General features: G+C 41.4%; 1 protein-coding gene across 1 annotated transcript in view; it reads right to left on the bottom strand.

The window, feature by feature from the left end:
* SDK1 (sidekick cell adhesion molecule 1) overlaps positions 1-24,083 on the bottom strand; it is a 432,196-nt gene that overhangs the window by 49,084 nt on the left and 359,029 nt on the right. The window contains exons 29-34 of the mRNA XM_067306719.1: positions 17,447-17,641; positions 13,055-13,256; positions 10,899-11,002; positions 9,044-9,114; positions 3,610-3,745; positions 1,674-1,733 (exon numbers count right to left, since the gene is read on the bottom strand). Of these exons, the coding sequence (XP_067162820.1) occupies positions 1,674-1,733; positions 3,610-3,745; positions 9,044-9,114; positions 10,899-11,002; positions 13,055-13,256; positions 17,447-17,641 (768 nt within the window). The remainder of the gene's footprint in view (positions 1-1,673; positions 1,734-3,609; positions 3,746-9,043; positions 9,115-10,898; positions 11,003-13,054; positions 13,257-17,446; positions 17,642-24,083) is intronic.

The following is a 24,083-nucleotide window of genomic DNA, read 5'->3' as shown; positions in this document are numbered from 1 at the left end:
AGCAAGAAGAACATTTCTGGGTCATTCTTGACGGCAGAAAAAGGAAGGACTTTGCTCTGAATGTTCAACATGTGGATTCATTTTGATTTCTACAGGTAGGAAGCAACATAGCTTCAGGCCTTTCCCTAACCCTAGGGACTTTCATGCTGAGAGTCATCTAGCAACTGCAGTGCTTGAGAGTGTCACTGCTGAAGCAGGGTGCAGAAGATGTGCAGCAGGGAGTCCACAGTCCCATTTGAGGTACTGCATGCATATCTTGTTCCCTCAAAGTGATCACAGTTTGAACATCACTCACAAAGAGAAAAGAGAATTTGAAATCTGGACTCCATTTGGCCACCAGGCAACCAATTTCTTTGCTGACATAAAGAAAACTGCACTGACAGATGAGATGGGAAAGTGAGAGCAGCGTGGAAAAAAAAAAGCAAGAAAACCCTATGGTATTCAGATAATTAATAGATGCAAAGAGGGGTGCAATAGAATCATGTCAACCTCATTAGGGGAGGCCACGGCTAAGCAGCTTCAGGATTTGCATTTGCAGGATGAAAGAATCAATCCTAATAGAAATATTTATCATCTAAAATATTTAACAGTGAACTTATAGTATGAGAGAGATCAATAACATAAATCGCTGTATTTAAATCAGCATTGAATTTATTTAGGCATGCATGGATAGGGGTCCAAATTTCTCCCTTTGCCAATAATTTTCTCTGCTATCTATGAATCACACTGCACCCTTAATTCTGTGGCTGACAGCATGTCATTGGTTTGGTAAGGTTCAACGAACCTAACCATACAGGTCCTTCTAGCTGCGGCTTCGTGGAAGTGTTTACAATTGTTCTGCTCATATATCTGACAGAGTCCAGCATCATTCCTTGGTCTCAGGTACATGGTAGATGATATCCAATACATCACTAACTCTTTGCCAGCCCATAAATAAAACAATTATATAATATAAGATACAGACTTCTTGACTGGGATTACAGCACTGGACAACTTGTACAGAGAAACTTTAATTGCTGCCATCAAAAGCCACAAGGGAGATTTTAGCACCAACTTGATGTGGAAGAAAATGGAACATCTGAGAGTTCATGCATGCAATTTCAGTTGGGATAGGGCTTCGTTTTTTTAGCCCATCACAATCTGTGACTCAAAAGCCTTGGGCAAAACCTATCTAGTGAACCATCATTACCACAAAGCAACTTGCCTTTTAACTCTGTCGAATGCTATTTTATTCATTTCCAATTGAAAACACCTCTGGAGATGCATATAAATTCATTGGGCCCTCTCTAAACTGGCCTCATACTCATGGAATGCCTGAGCATCCTAATGCTTGAATCATAGGACTAATGATGTGATACAACTAAACTCAGATGGACTGCGAAATATGAAGGAAGCAAATCAAAAGTCATTTAGCATCAGTAATACTGGGATGTTACAGCCAATAATGTTACGCCTTCCCAGCAGCCACATTTTTACAACAGCTACCTACTTGCATCATCAATGTCTTTTGACATAGGAAAAGCAAAGGCTTAAAGAAAAAAGGAACTCAAGGAAGCAGAATCATTAATCTGAGTTGATTTCTGCTAGATCCACAGAGAAGAACCATACGAGTTTGCCTATAGTGCATTTCAAACCATTACAAAGAGTCTCATCTAAAAGCAGTGTGCACTTACGTGTTAATTCATACGTCGTTAATGCAGAGCTGCTGTTCACTGTCTTGAAGCTGCTTTGGGCTATTCAGGGTAAGCAAAGCAGAAAGCTTGTTACAGTGCAAGGAAATCGTTATTGCAAATGATGTACAGCAGAGACAGAGGCAAATGATGCAGCACTCACATACATACACAGTTTGAGCTTTAGGACTATACCTTGAAGGGCAATAAAATCACATCACTCTCTCGTAACACATCAAAAGCATCTCACTCACACAGGGTTGTTTCATTTCATCCTCAAACAGAAAATCTCACAAATATACAACACAGGGAAATGTTCTGATTCCTAGATTAAATAGAACAAATAAGTAGAAAGGCAATTTCTAGGGGGAAATTCTCGACACTGTACTACATTCTTCTCAACATGCAGAATTTCAAACGTGATGGGTAAAGACCTGCAACACAGGCCACAAAGAGCGAACACTTAAAACAGGATGGGATCCGCTTCTTTAAATGTATGTTAAATTTCCCAGAGTTTCACTTTTAGCATTCAATATTCCTGCTGTGAATGAATTGTAATAATATGCTAAGCTGTGCAGAACAGCAGGTCATTGTGGAACAGAGGTGTACTGAGGTGAGAATTGTCACATTACCAGGAGAGAAGAGGGAGATTTTTCTTAAAATACTTCTCTCTCCACCTCTTTCTCTCTCTCTGGCTCCCTGGAGAAGTACAGCAAGGTATTTTCTACTATATCACTATCAGAAACATAGCTGCAGGGCCAGCCAAGAAAAAGGAAGAAAGGGGACCGGGAGGTTTTCCAGCCTCCCTGTCTTGTTAGACTAGAGAGCATCCAAAGTCACTACTTTATGAAAATATATCCAGCCACTCTTCCAGCTTTTGCCTGGAAAAAACCTTTATGCACACCTACAGCTATAGGATCTTTACATCTCTGCTTTGGCCTGGCTGGAGTCTGTATGCTCCCAGAACTCTCATTCAGGCCTGATGATACAAATGTGGTCAGAGTTAGATGCTTACATTGTATTTAAAACATCCACTTTTTCCACACACACAAGAAAATCACTCTTTTTTTTGTAGAAACCACTTTTATGGGTTCTGGCAAACACAGAAGATGATGCAAGATATTCACATAGTCTTCCTCAGCCATATTCTGCCACTCTCAGAGTGAATATTATTCTGAATATTCACTGACGTCAGTCAGGACAAAAGCTGGTCCCTCTGCAAGCACGTCTCATTGCTGGGCCCTGTCTGTCAGACTCCTACTGAGGGCTCGCATCTTTGTCTCCCATCATCCTATTCTGCCTATTCTTCCCTCTGATTTTCTTTCTAGTCTTTGTCTAAAAAAACTTTTCATTTTTCTATTAGTTTTCTCCCTCTCTACCTTCTTTCCATGTGAACCAAAACCCAAGTGACTAACATGGCAAATATGCACCTTAAACTTCTTGCTCATTTTTGCTATTTTCTTCCAAAATAATAACAAATATTAAAAAAAATTCTATTTAAAATGTCTCCTCAGCTGATTTCTTATACTGCAAAAAGAAAAACAAAACATCAGTTATAAAAACTAGTAAAAAGTAGTGGGAGAGAAAACGCATGCCAGCTGATGAAAATGCAGTCCCTCCCTTTCTTGTCTGAAGGCAGAACAAATCAGAGCAACCACGAGACAGAAGCAGCAGCAGGCAGGAACTCAGAGGACCACATGGAGGACAGAACGGCACTTTAAGCACGCTGGCATAATTAGAGTGCATCATTACAAGGGATGCTGATCAAAGGTATTAGCATTTTTCAGCATCTTCACCCTGATAGTGTAAAAGCTGAATTATCCCCAGCACTCTTAGATACTATTCTGTGTCCTTTCCATGGGGTACAGGGGCACTTATTATCTGGTACAATGATGGATTACCATTCTGTGACACTACAGCGTCCCAAACACAGGCTTACGTGTGAGCTCTGCTCGTAAAGCTGAAGGGTTCTTGATGGTTTTGGATTCTGTTCCAGATCCAGTGTCGTAATCCAGTTCCCGATAGTAGATCCGGTATCCCAACAGCAAGCCATTTAGACTCTCGACCTTTGGTGGCTGAAAAAAGTTCACATTAAGAATGCGCTTGTTAAGATGTGCATTGCAATAAACCTCCGACAGAGCAGACAGTAGGTTGCATGGACTCTTGACATAGGCCCCATGCAAAAGGACGAAGTTCTCTAGTAAATACAGCCATTATTAATATACAGGGTCAAAGTCCGTGTAATTTGAAAAACATGAGTTACAGGCAACTGATGATTTCACTCAGCTGTGGCAGTTACAAAAGACTCTTTACTTAGAAGTCTACAGCTGACACACTTCACTAAGACATAAGCTCCTTTCCTTCCTCGTCCGCAGAACCTGGTGTGCGATAAAGAATATAGAAAATGCATGTTGCTGGCAAGAGCAGTGGATTAGTAAGCCAGTATTTCACTTCTTCCAAGAAGACAACAAATAAATTATTTTGTCACAGACATTAAGAGAGAATACTAATTCTTTAGCGGCTATTTTCCTTGTGGATTCTTGTTCATAGAGCATTCTTCGTTTGGCATTATTTTACTGAAAGACTGAGGAGAAACTGAGAATTGGTATATTCTGGCTTTAGGCAGGAAAATGAAAATAGGTGTTGTGGCAATAGCAAAACTTGTCAATCAGATACTGCCATTAGTTTTTATTTGACTGAGTAAAATACTCCTCCTTCTTTCCGCAGGTCACACAAATCTTTCTACAGCAAACAGAGGAATCTTTCTGCACAAGCCAGGAAGGCATGATGGCTCTTTTCACATCTCACATCTCTGTGCCACCAGAGGACTAGATCCACTTACAGCACTCATTCTGACTGAATATTGCTCTGACGGTGCCTGCCACACCATGTACAGGACTCAAAGCACTTCTCTTGTTCTTCCCACTTGTTAAGCCTCTTGCAGAAAGGCTGGATGGAGTCTCTTCTGAATCCTCCCGCTTCAGATCTTATATCTGCCAGAGACGCTTTTAGAGAGGAGTCAAAGTATGACAGGCTACAATCCATTGGGGAGGATCAGTCTTATAGGAGAACCCCAATCTTCTCCATGAGTTTGGAGCAGCATGGTATGTATGGCCATCGAGCTGGCTCAAATACTTGTTTTTTCTGGAACATGCTGCAAGGTGCTCAGACATTGTACCTCAGCAAGGAATTCCTCAGCAGCCCTTCACACCTTCCTTCAGATGCAGATGTATAACCAGAGCTACCCATTCATTCTGCTGAGAGGAGATTTTTGTCTGAATGGCTTGCTGAAATAAGCCAGGCAAAGGGATCCTCGATGTTTGGGGAAAAAATGCCTTTCATGAATCTAATGCAGGCTAAAAACTGCAGAGAAGAAAAGATGCCCTGAGCCATTTATCTTCTAAAGATCCTTGTACTGAAATTTAAGGGGCTGAAAGGATAAATGAGAAGGATTTTAATGATGATCTTGCCTTTAATCCAGAAAAATCCCTAGGTGTCTTGAGAACTTTACTAAGAAAAAAAACCTTTGTCCATCATTAAAAAATTAACCACTGGTGTGAAACATTGTTACAGGATAAGGTAATACCATATGTAATTTTAATGAAGAAAGTAAGAATATTAAAACAGGAAAGGAGGCAGATATCTGGTAATAATGAAACACTCTGCTACAAGAAGTGACAGGAATCTTCCATTACTTTACTATCATAGCAAGAGGAAAGGGAGGACTGTCCTTTCGCAGTGCAAAGGATGTTTCTTTGGGCAAGAACTGAAAGAATTAAGGTAGTTTATGGAAACCAAAAAAGAAAAGTCTATGCTAGAGAGAGGAAATAGAGTATCAGAAAACTACACAGCTACCATGAAAAGGAGCAGAAACTGCTCCTGCAAAAAGTCTGCTTCTTTTTCAGTTGTCCTGTCCAGAGTCTGCTGAAAGCCATCCAAAGAGTCCCAAGATCTTGCTGTACTTGCTCTCATGGTTGGAGAGCCTCATTCATCATTATGTACCATATTCATTATTTTGCTCCATCCTTTGGGGAAGCTCTGGCCGACTTTCAGTGTTATTTAGCATTTGCATCAGAGAATGGCCTAGGAACACAAGATTGTGAGGGACCTTGAGAACCACCAAGATCAGCCCCTCCTGACTGCAGGAAACAACTTCTTAAAATCCTTTTCATAGACAGAGCAAGCTCCATCAGAAAACAAGTTAATTTTTCTGCTTCCCAGTACTCCTATTGGAAAGCTGTTCCAAACTTCACCACTTGGGTGGTTAGAAACTTTCATTTAATTTCTAATCTAAATAATTCATAGCTAGTTTATAACCATTTGTTTCTGCACTAACATTGTCTTTTGTTTTAAATTGTTCTTCTCCCTATAGGGTGTTTACTCCCATGATGTATTTTAAAAAGAGCAATCATATCCCCTCTCTGACTTCATTTTACAAGGAAAATAAATCAACCTTTTGTACAACAGCCTTTCCTAGTCACAGATTGGAACCCCCTGTGCGAGGGACGGAACAAATAGACCAAAAAAACTGACAGTCTTCTCCACGTCTGGCTGATGATACGATCGCTCATGTAGCAGCTCAAAGGACTGTTCTCTGCAGGATAGGGAAGATGAGATATTATTTACTGGCAATTACAAGTATATCAATCACCATCTTTTTTTCTTTTCCAGTCCTCTGGCTTTCCTCTTTTGTTTTCTATGCGATACTGAAGTTGCTTTAGCTCTGTGTCCTAGCAGAGAAGGGCTCCGCAGCATGGCAATATCATTGCTTCTCTCTGCCCTGGTAGGGAGGAATCGTAATGCAAAGCATGAAGACTGTTTTCTCCCTAGATAGGGTAAAAAAGGAGGCACTGTCCTACCACAACATATCTTGAGTACATCCCTGCAAAGGAGGAGAGAGGCTGTAAAAAAGCAAAGCCTGTCTGGCACAGAAATAAACTTCACAATGAGAAAATACTGCGAACATTAATTGGATTTGTATTTCAGATTGGACATAAGTTAATTATTACCTAGAAGGAAGGTGCTCCTGTAAAGATTCAGTGTCTTTTTCTATTTCACTTTTTAATCAGTGAGGGTGTAACCAAGCACTTAAAAAGAAAATATGATTTTTCTAAACAAAAACTTGGAGGTGGAATATCCTACAGAATCCTAAAAGGAAAACACTACTGACTCTAAGAAAGAGACTATTACTCCATACTCTGTCATATAGCTAACTAACAGGTACAGCTTAATCCCTCACTGCAGTACTGCACTGATTTGATGACAGCAAGCATGGGTTTTTTTAAGCCCTCATTTGATTCTCCATTTTTTCCCTTCTTTAAATTTAGGACAGGGCAACTCAGAAAATAAATGGCTTGAAATCTGTCTTGCTCCTTGCCACAGAAATGATGATTCTTTCCTGGAAAGTGTACTTTGCTGAAAGGTCAGGTCTTCCCCTTCCTATCTGTCTTTCATGGACAAAACTCTACTTTTGATGTATGGATTATTTAGGACTTTGTATTTATATAGAAAAAGGCTTGAGGGATCTGCCGAAACAGGTAAAATGATTATTAGTGGCAGCCTGTAGTGTTGTACAGAAGTAAGAGAAACTTTTTTTGTTGTTTAAAAAAAGAAAAAAAAAATCTAAGCCTGAATAATTGTTGTCTCTGAGGTGGAAGCACAACAGTACAGACTCCTGATGTTAACTACAGCATCATCCAGAACATTTGAAATAACCTTGTATTATTGATACAACAGACCGCAACGGAAATTACTTATTTTCTTCCCACTTTAAATTTAAAAATAAGGGACTGATTGGACCAAGCAGCTGAAAACACAGATAGTGCATCTAGAGTTTGTTTTGTGAATTAACACAGCTCAAAGCTAAAAATTTAGCTTTGCTTGGAATTCTACTCTCCCATTTAGCCTGACTGCTGTTTTCAATTTACATTATTCCTTAAACACTGCTGTGAAACTTCCTGTTAATTGTAGGGTATTGTGGGACTTGAAGATTTTTGTTTATTTGAAAAATATAGTACGGCTGAATTACCAGGCTCCATTAATATACGTGTAGTAATGACATGTAATCACCCACAACTCCCTTGAGATGACTCTGGCACAACCACCCCATTTCATTTTCATGAAATAAAAAGCATCCAATTACCTAAACAACCACCTATTTCACATTAACTACACATCAATAATCAGTCAATTGGGGGAAGGCTTATTTCTACAGTACATCATGCTTCACATCCTCTTTGCATACCATTTTCTTCACTGTGGGCTTTATTTCGAGGTGGGGCAATTGATTTACATCTCGCCATAATTCCTTTGCTAAAACTGTTCAACATGTCTTCTATTTGTTCAACATGCTGTAAGCAATGATGTTACTTAGTATTATGCTGCGTGAACTTGGGCCAGCAACCCAGTAGTACAGCCAGGCATATTTCTGAAATGCTGCTGCACAGCAATAAACAGACCCTCATACATATATTTTTTCCAAAATGCAAGGAGCCCCATCTGTACTGTAAATGCCTATGTATATTTTTCACTATAATGCAATCTGTCCGCAGCTATTCTTATTATGTGTGTAGAACATTGTCTTGGGAGCAGGGCGGGCAGAGGCTTTCCAAGCTAGGTTACAGATAACTTGTAGTACCCCACTGGGTTCCCTCTATTAGTGCTTACTCCACAAAAAGAAGTCTCAGGCACTGGGTCACAAAGTGTTCTAGCATATCCCAGGAGGCCAGTATTGGATTGAAAGATAAAGGAAAGCACAAGGAAATGCTTATAAAATGCAGACTTGGCATGAATACTTTCACATTCAACTCAGAGATATGGTGTAGAGCTGAAACTTGTTTCCCTCTACTCTGAAGAAATCTGAATTCTAGCCCTCAAAGAGCCAAAAGCGTATGTGGAGTTACTCAAAGGTATGAACAGGATCTCAAACCCAGCATACACTTCTGATTATTTCAGCAGCTGAAGGAGACAGCATACAATGTGAAGGATGGAGCTTTTGATTACCTGATCTTCACCAACACCCCAACCTGTTGAATGCTTTGTATGTAAACATGCAGGTTTTTTGATATCAATAAAAGGACTGGAGAATCTGTGAAAGGAAAGATCTTGGGCATCTCTATAGCAACTCCTTTACCCGCCAAGGCTTGGCAAGGCTGCCAAGACTCTTTCACGGGGCACAAAGTAAGGGCATCAGCCAGAAATTTCCATCCATCACTAAAATAAATGCCTAGATCAGGAAAATGAAGAATTGGCTGCAGTCCTTTGACTTTACTACAAGCTCAGGAAAACATCCATTGCAATGTACCAGTAGGGCCAACAAGTCAAAACTAACAACATTTGCTTGAGAAACAACGTAATTTTTGTGTTTTACCTACCTGCCACTGCACAAGGACAGATGAAGTAGTGTGGGGAGTTACTAACACAGAACTGGGCGGTTCACCTGGAACTAAATAAGAAAAAAAGGTAACCAAACCAATCATAATACAGGGTGGGAAATGGGCAGCTTATTCATCAAATTTTCTTTCTTCACTGCTGAACTTCCTATCCCAGTTACAGCATGGTGGGTCTCCAAAGCAATGCAGTGGATATGAATAATGCAATCCAGGCAGAAGCCAGCTACCTCTCATGCATCCCTTGCTCTACCTGGCAACATGAGAAGGGATAAGAGAAAAGCTCAGGGCCTAAATCTGGAGCAAGCTGCCTTGTGCCAGCCACTCGCAAACAACGGGATACACCCTGGAAAGGCAGTTAAATCAGCTGAGTGTCCACTTGAAAGTGGGAACAAACTGCTCCCAAATTTTCTAAGATCTTTTTGCCACAGTTGGGGCAAGGCCACATTGTTTTTAGGAGTCTGTGTCAGGTATTCACAGATTATTTAAATCAGAACAGCTTGATTTACCATGGGTTAACCCATTCCTCTGCCGTGGCCTATAGCACACGCACACACACTATCTCAGCTCCAGTACAAAGAAGGGAAGGCTTATCAGGAGCCGACAGCCCTCCACAGCGTAATGCTCTAGTGGCAGCACCAGGTTTGCTCAGCAGAATAAATGTTCACAGTTTGTTAAGGAGGTGAGAAGCTTTCACAGTGCTTCCCCATTGTGTTGCAAGGAGGCCAAGCACAACCCTGGATTCACTGCAGCTAAATTCAAAGAGAATTGAAAATAAAACTTTAAATTCTGAGACAGCGAGTCAGTACTGCCTCATTAGTACCAGTTACAGCCTGCACCAGTACAGCAGCTATTGTTCAGAAAGGTTCAGAAAGTCAGGATGTCTTTAAAAGGCAGTTAGGCACATTATTTGTTTGAGTATTACATGGGTTCTAGTTTAAATTAGTATACCCCTAAGCTCCATCCCCTGGTTTTCTAATTTCAAGCTCACGTTCTTTAAACATTCCTTGGCAAAATTCTTTGCTATTTTCATATCTTAATGGCGTATTTGACAAGTCATTCCCTGTGCAGCATCGAATGCTGTTTAACTCCTAGCACAGTATATACATATGTATCCTAGTGTTACCCAGCTTCCCAGTCAAAGGGTAAATACCGATGCTTTTTCACACTTTGGAGAGTTCCTCTCTCTGTTGGTAGCCTCATTCGAGACACTGGAGCTATTTCTGCATTGAGGCATTGGCTTTATACAATCAAGGAATCAGAAGCTGATCTCTAAGGCTAAAAATAAAAGCCTTGCCAATGTCATTCACAGTTTATTAGCCTTGATCTGCAGGATTAAATGTTCATGTTTGCAGGAGCTTCATACTCCTCCTTACTTATACTTCAACAATTTTGCCATATTGCAGACTGGTGTGGATTGTGAGTGAAAACAATTGAAGAAACTTCTTTAAATGTATGCATGGTTCTACATTTATTTTTAATGAACTCTTGTAAATTATTCAATTTCTGCAAAGATAATGGTTAGTGCAGAGTTTGGAAGCCAATCAAACGGAGTTTAATTCCATTTGGAGACTCCTGAAAGTATGATTCATTATCAGAGTGCACAGCAGGACACTTAAGACTGTCTGTTATTAATTCAGCCAAATCTCATTACTACCCATATCAATCTCCTGTGAACAAAACTGTGTTTGATGGTGAATCTTCACTCCACCCACTCCAAAGTTGCAGACCGAAATGGAGTCAGTGGAGAACATCTTGCAGCGGGTCCAACACACCCAGGAGCACTACAGAGCACCCATCACATGGCGATGCCCCCATCATGCCTCTCCTTCGTGCTTACCATCTTGCAGAGTTGTGACTGCTTCGGTCTCCGCGCTGAAGTCGCTGTCTCCAATATCATTGGTCGCCTTCACTCGCAGTTTGTAAGAGGTGAATGGGTTCAAGCTGTGAAATGTAAAAACACAGCTGAGGGATGAATTCTCCCCACATCGCCACACCTTGCCTCAAAACAAGCCTCTGCAAAGAACCTGGCCATTGGCAACTGAAGCCGTTAGAGCAGTTTGTCTTTTCCCCATATCGCCTTTTCTTTCTAGCCTCTCCCACCTTCCTCAGGCCATGAGAGTGTTCACATCCCCACTGTCACCAGCCTCTTCTCAGATTCCCTCTGGCCTGAGTTCCTGGAAACAAGCATGGATTCATAACTGAACCAGGCTTCAGAAAACAGACATTAAGTTGTAGTTCATGGAGAAACCTGTGATTGGGGCTTGTTGGAAAGGGCAAGAAGTGTTGCCATTCGAGTTTTTCATGAATATGCAAAATGTAGCTTTCAAAGTTCTGTGTAAGCTTTGTCTAAGACATCCTCAAAACACATCTGTGGGTCAGCTCATCCTCATTTCACAGATGGGGAAAACCGCAAAAGAGAAGGCAGGTGATGTGCCCAGAGTCAGCCAGTGAGTCAGCGCACAGCTGGCCCTGGAATTCAGGCACCAGCCTTCTGACTAATCCACTAGACTATAACCTATGATCAGTGCATTTTATTCCTATTGCATTTCAAATTACGGCTATTACCTGGATTATTTAATAGAGACAGCAACAACAGGTTCCCTGCAGCTCTTTTATATATGCGGTGCTTTAAGATATGCAAAGAGCTACTTCCAGCTGACATAACCTTAGCAAAGATTTTTCTGTCTTGGCTTGGAAGGGAGAAGGTGTGGGGGAGGCCGCCTTTTGACTCACATGCAGAGGCTAGAAACTCAGAGCTCTAAGTTATGGGGGATTTAGCTAATTAATTGGTAATGTCTAGCCACCAGCTGGCAGATGTAGCACTGACTACAGGCCCAAGTAAAGCTACTTGTAAGGAATGATTAAATATCAAGGAATAATGCATCCTGATGGCCAGCACTCTAGCATCATGCACATGATGCTCTTCTGGACTTTCACAGGAAAAGGCTTTTAGCAAGGGGGAAAAGAAATGTTTTCAGTAGCTCTGTCCTATTAGGGCACTGTCACTTTCCTACAGCAACTTGAATTATCTTTCTTGAAATACAGCTCCTCTGTTTTCAATAATGACAATGTCGAGTCTAAATGACACAGCTGGTCTCCCTCATTTTAGAGGTTTTGACTGCAGAGATACTGGGTATAATTCAGGATAGGTATAGCTCCACCAATGTCAATGAATCAGGTCTATATTTGTCCTATAATTGTCAAGTTTTCTTTTTTTCTGTGCAGTTGGACAAAAGGATAGCAGTGCATCTATATCCTCTGTCACACAACCAGTGAGCAGCCATAAACCATAGCCATGGATGTTTTCATAATACACCTTAAAAATCTGCATCTGAATGCTTTGAACACTGTACTCTCCAAAAGCCTGTGGCCTTTTAGAAGCAATCAGACTTGTACTAGTCAGTCAATAGGGGAAATGGACAGCAAAACAAGTACCTTCTCATAGACATTCAATTGCTTCCACAGATGTTACAAGGACTTTAATTACAAGAGCATCACTGAGGATATAATGAAGGCTGAATAACAAAGCTTAAACATTCTGATGCTATCTATAAACTTCAGTATAGAAAATACAGATAAAAATGGTTCTCATTTCATCTGGAAGAGTTCATATAGAGATAATTGCAATGCAGCAATGAGAGTGGATTGTAACATCAGTCACTACTGAAAGGATTTTTAACTAGTTGTATTTTCCAGAGCATTACATAGCTAGATATGGGTTTAGTCTGCGTAGCATTATCTAGCATGCTGAGCTTTTAGGAAGGGCTTGAAAAATGTCCATTCCAATCCAACTTTAATTAGATATGTTGCATGACCTTCAGGAAAACTCTGAACTTCTGTTCCTAGCACCGTCTCCAGAATGAGACAAGTGACCCTCATTTACCTGTATCCCCCCAAAGAGACTGTGAAGCTGAGTAATGCTTGCTTTGGATTCCTAACTATTTTAAGCGGACTGTGCTGGAATTTCTATGCCAGACTGATATCATACAGTACCTTTCAATAATGCAGGATGTAGCCTCATGGCTGATGGACGAGGAGTAGGTTTGCCAGTCTCCATTTGGCAGTTCTCGCACTTGTACAGTAAAGTATCGTATGGGTGAAGACCCATCACTTCCAGGGACCCACTTCAGCTGCAGACTCCGTGATGACACATCAGACTGGGGGGTCATCAGCTGCCTGGGAGGTGCTGGTCGTTCTGCAATTAAACCATAATTTGGTACTGCCTTGAGAGGAAGTTCAAGCTAACGTAAAATGTAAGAGCCTAACTGGATCTTCATGGTGGTAATGCCACAGGAGATTGAACTTGTGGATTTGCCACATGAAGGATACAAGCCATACCATTCCTTAGCCTCCTACTGTAAAGGAGAGCAGTAAAATTGATTTTTATCTCCCTGTGGAAAAGGTCATCATAGAATAGCCATGTTCTCTAACAGCCCACAAAACAGACATTGCAACTAAGTTGAGGACACCTACACCTTCAGTATCCCCTCTTCTAGAAGAAGATGCCCAAATTAGTGGCAGGTTAAGGAAAAAATCATTAGAGCTGTAGGACCAGCAGCCAGAGCAAGGAAGCCTTGAACGAAACTCAGGTGTGCTTCCAGCTGCAATTGCTCTTTTGACAGAATTTGCCTGTAAACTAGTCCATGTTCTTATCCTGTGCTCACTGCTTGAGGCCAGGGGCCTGCAATCTCTAGCTAGCCAAGTTCATTCTGTGCTATGTAGCTCCCTCTTTCACCAGCTGCTCCCCAATTGTGGCATGAAGAGGACAAAGAGACAAGTTGGAAGAGGTCGGTGTAGAGTGGAGTCCAAGTGTGGGAGTTATAGCAGATCCTGAATTCCCACACCAGTTATCTCTGGCAAGCGACCAGGAACCAAGAGCAGCCCACTGCAGCTGCTGCTCTTTCCAAACCCCAGGCTGGAGATAACACAGAGTTGGGGTTTGAGTGTCTGCACTTTCAGACATTCCCTCTTCCTCCCTTCACACTGGCTGACCTTGCACTGCAAAGTTAAACCAGCTGGTCCCAGTGTTGAGAGAGACTTCCCCAGAGTAATTAACAATACACCTTTAATTGAGGTGGGGAATGGAAATGCAGGTGCGAGTATGCCAGTCCTTAACCGTTTCAATATAGATCTCCTTTCCCCGTCACTGTGTCTCTGCAGTCCATCGATTTCAATAGAGAAACTCTATAGAGTGAGGAATAATTGTTTAATTGTTTATCATGAAGATTATTGATTCTGATTAAAATGTGTGGCATGTAATAAAGCAGGAATTGATTGGAGACACTGCAGTGACTTGCCTTTGAGAAGCAATTCAATTCAACTTCATCAGCACTTGTTTCCATAAGCATACCTCTGACTGCATGATTCTTCACAGCTCTGTAGGGCGAGCACTCCATTTCCGTGCCACCCCCTAAAAACATTCCCTGTATGTTCTGGTATTTCTCTGCAGCACACTCTTGCTGACATCAGTGCCAAAAGATTTGTAAGCTATTAGCTGTAGGAAGCCCTCAGTGCCAGCAGCATGCGATCCAGAGTACAATGCAAAAGGTCAATGCCTTACACTGACAGGCTGAGACAGGTATTCAGGGCTATTCTATCAGGGGAAGTGAGTGTCTTGCGGGGATTTAATACTCTTTGCTGATAAGCTTTATCCAGCTTGCAGTTTTGGGCAGGTCAGATCTTGCAGTCAGTCTCCCATGACTGGGCTTCTGTCTGCTGCTAATGCGAGATCTTAAAATCTCCCGTACTGTGAGATATATTTCCTGACTGTTTGTACAAAACCATTACTATAGAGAGTTTATTTGTGGGGGTTTAGCCACAAGCAAATGCCACAGTGAGTTGTTCATGCAGGAATGTATGGCCAGGCCATATGACTCCATGGATCCCTTTTAAGGGCAGATGTGGCAATTTCTTGCTACATTTAGGTACAGAACACCATCTGACTCAATTCTGCCCTGATCCCTGGTGCTAACTATTCTAAAGGGTACCAGGCCATTATGTAGATTCAAAGTACTGCAGAAAGATCTCCAGAGAGCATAGCTACAATCCAGCTTGGGAATCTGTAAATCACAGGCATCATTGTAAAATCCAAAGTTTTATTTGGGATTATTCAAGAAATTAAATGGACAGAAGTAACCAATTTCACTGCCTGCCTACCTTACTATCAAGTACTACAAGGATTTTAAATGCATTTTTATTAATGAAAAGTAAATATTTTTTTTTCACTCTGGAATATTTATCGTTGTGTAAATAAGTCCTGGGTTTGTTTGTTTATTTATTTACTTGTTACCAGAAGGGCTGCACTGGATAAATTTCATTATCATGTCCTCGTATCAATCTTGCCGATGTGAGGTTACACATTTTTCTCTCTCCACCCCACATATGGGACCACTTCAGTCAACTCTCAGAGCCTTGGGACTCAGTTCATAGCATGCGTACAGACACAGTACAGCCATCCATCAAAAAGAAAAAGGGTTCATTTTACATTATGACTTGCCTATTCAAGATAACCCTAAAGGATTGATAGCAACAAGGGATCATTGTTCTCGTGGTGGAGCTGGCAGTTCTGCAGTGAGCTATTGTGTATCCAGCAACAGCCTGCGCGTGGCCTGGGAAATCTGAGCACATTTTATTGAAAAGGAGAGGCTCCTCTGTGCTCCGAGCTTCCACCGTACACTTTGTTGGGCCTGTTGGGTTTTTTGGAAACTTTCACATGTTGGGATGTTTTAAACTTCTACTTTGACAGCAATCAGACAAGGGTGGAAGAAACTTGAGCTGATAAATCTGTCTGATGGACAGTATCTTTAGTGGAGGCACTTTAAGTTTCCCAATACAGTTCTAGAGATTCTTTCTCTGAGGACTGCACTACTATGCACTGGGAAGGCTGCACCTGACCTGGAGAGCGGGAATTTTAACACCAACCAGACAGGGCGAAGGTAGCTGAAATGCACCCCACTGATCTTCCCTGTTGGTGGCTGAATAACAGGCCAATGGCTTCTTTTTTTTAAGCAGTGTTACAGCAACACAATAAGGAAGACCTTATGGGCAAACAGTGTGACAGACAAGCATGGAAAATCCTTGCTGTCGCATTAATGTTGAAAGGACTTAAAATGAGAGGTCGCCGTGTAGTGACATTTTAAGAACTAAAAAGTAAATATAATTTGTTGTATTATACTGCAAGACTGAGGGAAGAGCCAGGACCCAGGCACACAAGCTCAAACAAAAGTGCGAACAATAGTTGAAAGATGTCTATGGGGGGCTGCTCTAGGTATCTGCTGAAGTACACTTCTCCCTGAACTGTGATTTTTATAAATCACAGAGGTTGCACGGCTGTAATTTTTGAGGGTGAAGTTTTCTTAAAGATCAATACCCAGAAAACACAACGGGCCAGGGTGGCACCAAGTCCAACAGTGCACAAGAGACTGATGCTATTAACATCATCCTGGCTAGTTTTGACTTTGCCAGCTCAAGAGATGAGATACCTGCTCTGCAGTGGAACATGGCATATGGTACAAGTCCAGAGGAAAGCTCACACTTCTGTTCTCTGCCAATACATTCTATTTTAGTTCCAAATGAAAAAATTCTTCATTTACAAATACAAAATACAAATTTTCTAACCAGCAGCTCTGCAGATTCAGTCTAAGACTGGATAGTCAAGCCATTTCTTGAGCCAAAGCACCAGCAAAAAATAACAGCGCAGACCAGATTCTGTAATACCTTATGTCTGTCACATTTTGATGTGTTTGGTATTTAAGCATCTGGATTCATTTACACACATATAACTCCCGTTTTCTTCAAGTAGTTTCCCTACAGAACAGAATTTGATTGAGGATTCAAAATGTGAATAACCATTTTGTGGCTGATGCAAGAAGCAGAAAAATTCTAGGCAATCCAGATGTAAATGCTCTGCTAGAGTGTACGGCAGTGAAAGGACAGAGTAATTACCAGCACATTAGGTCAGAAGTGGGGTGCAATGAAGGATCTGTGTGGAGAAATCCTGCGATACCACCTGCTCTCATTTTGGCTTCCCTAACCAATATAATTAAATCCATCACTTTCTTTGTCAAGACTGCAAACTTTCTAGAAGATGAGAGAGCTGAAAGAAAAGATCTGACTGCAGAAGGAGGCCGCATATGGCTAATATAGTGGCTGACGGAAAAATCAATCTCCAACAGCCTGGCAGCTTAGGAGAAATTTGCCTCATAAAAGTCCGTCTTGCTCACCAGGTTTCTAAAATCATGAGGTTGCTATGGTTTAGGGGCAGGTTTATGGGGTGAGGAGGAGGAGGTACACAGGCTGTAGCCTGCTTTTAAAATTCCCTTAAGCGCAGCCCAGGCTCCAAGGCATGTAACAGGGAGTACCTCAACCTGTGGCTGCAAGCATTACCTCGTTTTTCTGTAGTGATCACCGTGGCTTCCAGCGGCTCCCCCCAGCCCTGCCTGGTCTTGGCAGATGTCCGAAAGATGTATGCTGACTCAGGGGTGAGATCTGTAGCAGTAAACTGCCTGACTGTCGAGCCAACTTCCACCGTTGTGAACTTGTTAGGGCTGCTGCTGGCCAGGCGGTAGGCAATTTGATATCCTGAAATCACAGCACCAACAAAAGAGAGTAAAAGGGTTAGGATTGTTTCATAGTTTTCCGGCAGGGAGAAAAGAGCACCAAAGCTACTAGTTTATCATAATTACTTATTTACCCGAGACCAGAACAAAATAATTTGCTTCCTTTAATGCTTTACAACTCTGCTTTATATCAGCCCTTCCCCAGTCAGAGGCAGTCCCTTATGGGGGAAATTACACACACTGCGACGAACCGAAGGGTCTACTGAATATTATCCGCCATGAAACTTATTTCATTCTCCATCCTTCATACAAACAAGGTACCAAAACAGTTTAATCTTTCCTGAGCATACTAATACCTCAAGAAAAGGTGGAGGAGCAAACAGAGTTTGTGCAATTACTCTCATCCGGCTGAGCTAGTTCAAGAAAACGCTTGCTATTTCAGCTTTCCACCCAACACAGACGCATGCATAAATATATATACTTGTGCACTATTCTCCCCTCTCATACAGTTTCAGCACTGAATGAAGCTAGAAGGTTTTCAGCTGCAGAGCAGTTGGATTGCCCACACTATACAGCATTCATACCACCCGAGTGAACGCTTGCCTCTGCTTTTTGCAGTTGCCTTTTTCTCAGCTTTCCTGCTCATCTGTAACTGTACAGTGAATGTGGGAACTGCCAATAAAAGCATCCTTGCTTCGTCATTCAACATTACTGCCCTTGTCTGCAGCCCAAGGAAGAAGCCCGCAAGCTTCGAGGTCCTGCTTGAACCACGCACCATTTAATAATCAATTTTGTTGATGACTGTAAACAATAATCTCCAGTCAAACCTGCCTGACAATTATGAGTTTACAGTTTATCATGTATTATTAATGATCCAACTGTGCAAAGTAGGGCTTGCAGAGCTCTCACGCACCACTAACAACAACTGCCCCCCAAAGAGGACCTGCCAAATGTTCAAACCCATTCTGTAGAACGAGCAATTGAATCAGGCTCTCGCTTCTGGAGCTCATTGGTAACCTTCAGTCCAGCTGCTAACTTCCAAAATCAATTAATAACAGAGCTGGTGTGGGGCTTCACTGCCCAAGCTGAATGCAGTGGTATGATTAAATGCTTCATGAAGTTACAGAGGACAGAGGGCAGCCAACAAATCCAAATCAAAACAGCTGAATTGAGGCATGCCGTGGTTCTGCCAACCCTCTGCTCATCCTCTGAACTACAAAGGGGTCTGCAGACACCCGACACCATTTCTTCCTCTTGGAATTAATATCCCAACCAGAATTTGAACTCCCACCAACTCTTGGCTGTAACAAGAACAGGAGAGCTGAACCTGGAGTGCTTCATTCATGAAGACTGGTGTATGAAAACTCAGAATTTTATCTTCCCTGTGGTTACTAGACAAAATCAATGGCATTTCTTTTCCTCTGTGAGTATGCAACAATTGGCACAAACCCACGCACAGAAAAGACACACACACAGTTCATGCACTCCCTAGAGTAAATGCCGCACTCGTGTGCTGTGGGTATTCTCTGAGGAACACTAGAATTTAACTGGGATACAGATGGCGTTAGCTTTGTGTGCTGACTCTGGCAGTGGCGTTAACGATTCATTAGCACTTCCTTATCTTTTTTTCTTCAGAAGCTGTTAGGGAATGTGGGCCACAGCTACCTTACATGGAACAAGCTGGATGGCACAGGCACCTCTAGAAGCGACCGGGCAGTGCGTGTGCCAGACATAGTCTTCGAATAACATCTTCTCAGCTGGGTGGTTAGTGTTAGATTCCCAGATAAAAAGTGGCTTGATTTTCAGAGCTACTGAGCATGCTTAGAGCCTGGCAAAGTCTTACAGCCTTCAACTTTGACAATCACATTTTTCCACCTGCAAACTACCTCCTTTTATCCCCTGCACCAACTCTCCCATTACTGGTCCCATATACTTCACCATTTTTGTATTTTTGTATCTTTAATGCTATAGCATTTTAATTCTCTTTTTTAAGGTCCACAGAAAGACGTATAGCAAAGGGGAAAAGAAAGGGATACATTATGATCTTTCCCCTTTATACAGATGTGCAGAAAGTGGAAGTGAAAACCCAGGCGTGGGATCTCAATAAAAAGGAAAAATAGTAAAAGAAAGGCACTGGGGAAAATTTTACAGCAGTAGGAAAGATGAAGGAAGAGCAACTAAGACAGCAACAGAAGTTTGATAAGGGGACATAAGATGTAAAGAATAAGACCTGGAGGGAAACACAGAATATTAAAAGAATAGCAAACTTGATTTATCTAGTTATTAAAAGATAAGTATGTTATCTGGGAGATATCATTGTTGAACAATTTCCTCTCTTTTCTAAACCTTTTAAAATAGAAAGTGTAGTTAAAATGTAAGGAGGGAATAGAAAGATAACTATTTACTGCTAAATGGTGGTACTCATGCTGGAAAACCAATTACAAACATGCACGGATTAATCAAAGGAACACATACGTATCTAGGCCATTGCAATAACTTATACAAGAGTGAATCTTTGGCTAGTGTAAAAACTAATTTAGCCCTGAGAAAGAGGAAATCACTGCACAGGCTACACAAAATCGCTTTCAGGGCACTTCTGTGAAAAAAGCATCAGCCCTCACTGTCCTTTGCTACATCTGCTGTGTTGGCTGACAGTCTAGGAAAATATCTATTTTCTTGAGTATCTTGGGAAAACTTTACACAACCAGACACTTCACCTTTACATTTCCCTCAGTCTGATTCAAAGGTACATATGAAACCTCTGCAGCTGAACCCAGCTAACTTATTGCTACCTACAAGCCACTTGAGAGATACTCAGTACCTTAATTTTGATCTCCTAGATCACTCTCTCCGATTAGACAATTTGGGGCAGTCAACATACATTCCGTCATAAACAGCAGTGCTTTTCTTGTTTCTGAGTGACACACAAGACAGTTCTTAAGGCACAGCTTGGATAATAATTAGGGCTAAGACAAGATCAAAAAGATAAAATTATTACGTTGATGCATCAGCAACAAAGGATGGAAGAAGGCAGGAAATGTTGGGTGAAATCAAACAAGCCAAATCAACAGAGGTAAATGGAAAGCATTCAAAGAGAAATTAATGTATGCTCGAGGGCTATAAGAGGCAAGAAATGCGACTGCAGTTATAAAAGCTGCAGCAGTTGAAAAAGGACACTCAAAAGTAACAGAGAAAGTCACAGAAATCTGTCAGGAAAGATTACAGCATAAATTTAAGGTAGGTGAAGTATAAGAAAAACTTAAGGGGGGATGAGAGACAAATTACATGAAGTGGAACTGGTACAAAGAGGTGTCTTTATGAGAGGGGTTCAGGGAGCTTGGCTGGTTAGTCTGGCCAGTAAAGACTCACAGGGGATGCGATTGCTGTCTACAAACACGTCGAGGAGGTAAAATACACCAGGGAGGGAAGAGAACGACTACAAAAGACAACGCTGACATAGGGCAAATGGTATAAACGGGCGCAGAATGAATTTCGGCTAGGAGCTAAATGGGTGTTTCTCAGTAGCAGAGCAAGGAGATTCAGGAAATGCCACTAGAAGTACAGAGAAATTATCTACTTTTCAAATGGAGCGTGAGCAGTCTGCACAGCAGAAAACCCAACACGGCTGTCTGCGACGGGAGCAGCCGGCACTGGGAAGCTCCTTCCCTTACTGGATTAGGATGAGATGTGCTTTAGATAAGAAATCAAGGGCTATGAGTGAAAGTAAAATCTTTAAAAGGTGACCAGAGCAAACTCTTTGGGGAGAGGAATATATTACAGAACATTAATCCTCTCGATGATCGATCAGAAGAATTCATGGTGTTTTCTTCATTTTTCTACTTTTTTTTTTTAAATATATAGCATTAGATCCCAAATCTCTTCTGTTACTGGGAGTCTTGCCATTGACCAGGCCAAACTAGCATAAAAAAGCCTGAAAGATCAACTCCTTTGGAGTTTATTTATTCATTGAAACACGGCTTATTTTCTGCATTAGCATCTTTTAAAATATTTTTTGCACAACTGCAAGCAGCTTCAAGAGCTGTGCTTTCTGAACTCAATAAAAGGCAACAGTTTGAACTGCCTGTTAAATGTTAGGTCACTGCAACACAACCACTGGATTCCCCAAAGCAAACAGGCAGGAAGATGACAACACACCATGAATATAAAAAAGCTTTCAAGCTCATCACCATACAAAGCCCTGCAGGACTGACAGCACCCGTTCATGCAGGCCATGATGCACCAGAGATACAAACACTTATTAATTTGTCACAGAACTTAGGGAAAGCCAAATGAGATTGGGAGGTTATGGTCTGCCTAGCGGAGCAGCAATCCGGTTTGTTGATTTTACTGCTTATCTGTTTAGGGGCCAGCGGATGTGCAAATGCAGTCCGGGATCAAAATATGAATTTGCAAACAGGAATTACATCCAATTTTGGTTCTAATTCTCAGTGGAGTTCTTACGCTCTTTTGCAATAAGCTTCAGGTAAACGTTAAATACAAGAATACCATGAGGAATACTAACCAGGGCCTGGAAAGATGTCGAATGAGCTCTCGTTTTCAGGGAGAGCTCTCAGAGAAGCGCGCGCATGCACAGTAACATGTCATTTTCCTTCAGTAGTATTTAAAGGAGCTACGTTGGGTGCTAGGTGGATGGACTGCTGCAAAGAAGATAGAGTTAAGGCTCAGATGGTTACTGTAACATTCCCCAAAGGGGAAATGCCCAGCAGGCCTCCACAGTAAAATATTTAAACAAACAAACAAACAGGTAGTTTTCTCTCTTGGTGCCTGCCAGTATTTCATCCTGCTAATCTCACTCTGAAATGCTAGAACATGTTTTGATATAGATTACAAAAATGTTAGCTGCAAAGGTGCTTGTATACTCAGAGGACAAAGCTAGCAGAGCAGGAACGTTGGTTCAAAGGCTCTGAATAGCTGTTGCTCTTGCAAAGCAGGTGTTTTTTCTTTCCAGCCCCACCAGTGAATAACAGGGCACACTGCAAAATTATGCTAACTTCTTTTTTCCAGTAATTCTACTTCAGTGCACTTGCCTGTGATGTTTACGATTTTACTTTGAAAGTTCATTACAGTAATAAGATGCAGAGGTGTGCAGGAAAAGAAACAAACTTGTCACCTTTACTTAAAATGCTACATTGTTTATCATCTATTCTTTGAAGTACTCCACTCTTCTTAGGAAAGATTACAGAAGAACCCAGCAGGAGTAATTTTTACTTGTTTCTCTCTGACATTGGCACCTAACGACTTCCTCCATGAACCTCAATTCTTCTACTATCAAAGAAACAGAGGAGTGAGAATTGTTCAATAAAGACAACGGACTTCCAGAAGGTAGACTTGGGGAATTGGCAGGTAAAGTCCCCTGCGAAGGAATTCTAAGGGAAAAAGGAATTCAGGTTAGTAGACAGTTTAAAAAGAGACAAAAAAGGTTCAACCATCCCTATGCAGACAAAAGATGTTAAGAGCCCAATATGTTTGCATTCAGAGCTCACTGATGACCTCAAAATCAAAACCGAATTGCACAAAAAGCTGAGATAGGACACACTGCTAAGGGAGTGTATAAATAGACAGCACTAGCACGTAGGGACAAAATCAGAAGGGCTAAAGTGCAAAGGGAGTTATAATTTACAAAGGGCATCAAAGGCAGAAGAAAGATTTTATAAATGCAATAGAAATAAGAGGAAGAGAGAAGAAGGACAGGTCCACTACCTGGAATAAAGACAAGCGCAGGGCAGATGACACAGAATGGAATGGCTAATAGCTCGGTTGCGCCATTTCCACAAAAATGAAAAAAAGAAGAAAAAAGGTTGATATTGACTAGATATTTAACACAAAAACCTGACAGCAATAGAAGCAGGGATGCAGGCTGGAACAGAGAACAGGTTAAAGAATATTTAGCTAAGCTAGATGTAATCAGGTCAGAAAGGCCTGATGAAGTTTGCCCCGGAGTGCTTATGTAACCAGCTGAAGCAAGCTCTGAATAATTAGTGATTATCTTCAAGAACTTGTGGAGGACAGGTGAAGTCCCAAAGTATTCTGGAAGGGCAAACATGGTATCTTATATTTTAAAAGAGTGAAAGAAAGACCTGAGGAGTTACGGGCAAATCAAGCTAATCTTCAGTACCCAGAAAGATCCTAGAACAAAATATGAGTCAATATATAAGCATCCATGAAGATAATAAGGTGCCAAGGAACAGCCAATATGTATTTGCCTAGAACAAATAATAAATATTAAAATAGCCTGTTTTTCATTTTGACAGGGTAATTGGCCAGGTGGAAATAACAGATATGATCCACATAAACTTTAAGTAAGGCTTTGATATGGTCCCACATGGCCCTAGAGAAACAGAATCTAGCAAAAGTATTCAACACATTAAAAAAACCAAAACAGTCATAATGTTGTTATCAATAGTTTGCTTACAAATTGGGAGGGCGTATTAAGCAAGGTCTCA

This window comes from Apteryx mantelli, chromosome 16 (assembly GCF_036417845.1).
Source record: "Apteryx mantelli isolate bAptMan1 chromosome 16, bAptMan1.hap1, whole genome shotgun sequence".
Lineage (NCBI taxonomy): Eukaryota > Metazoa > Chordata > Aves > Apterygiformes > Apterygidae > Apteryx > Apteryx mantelli.
This window is presented reverse-complemented; position numbering and strand designations above follow the sequence as displayed.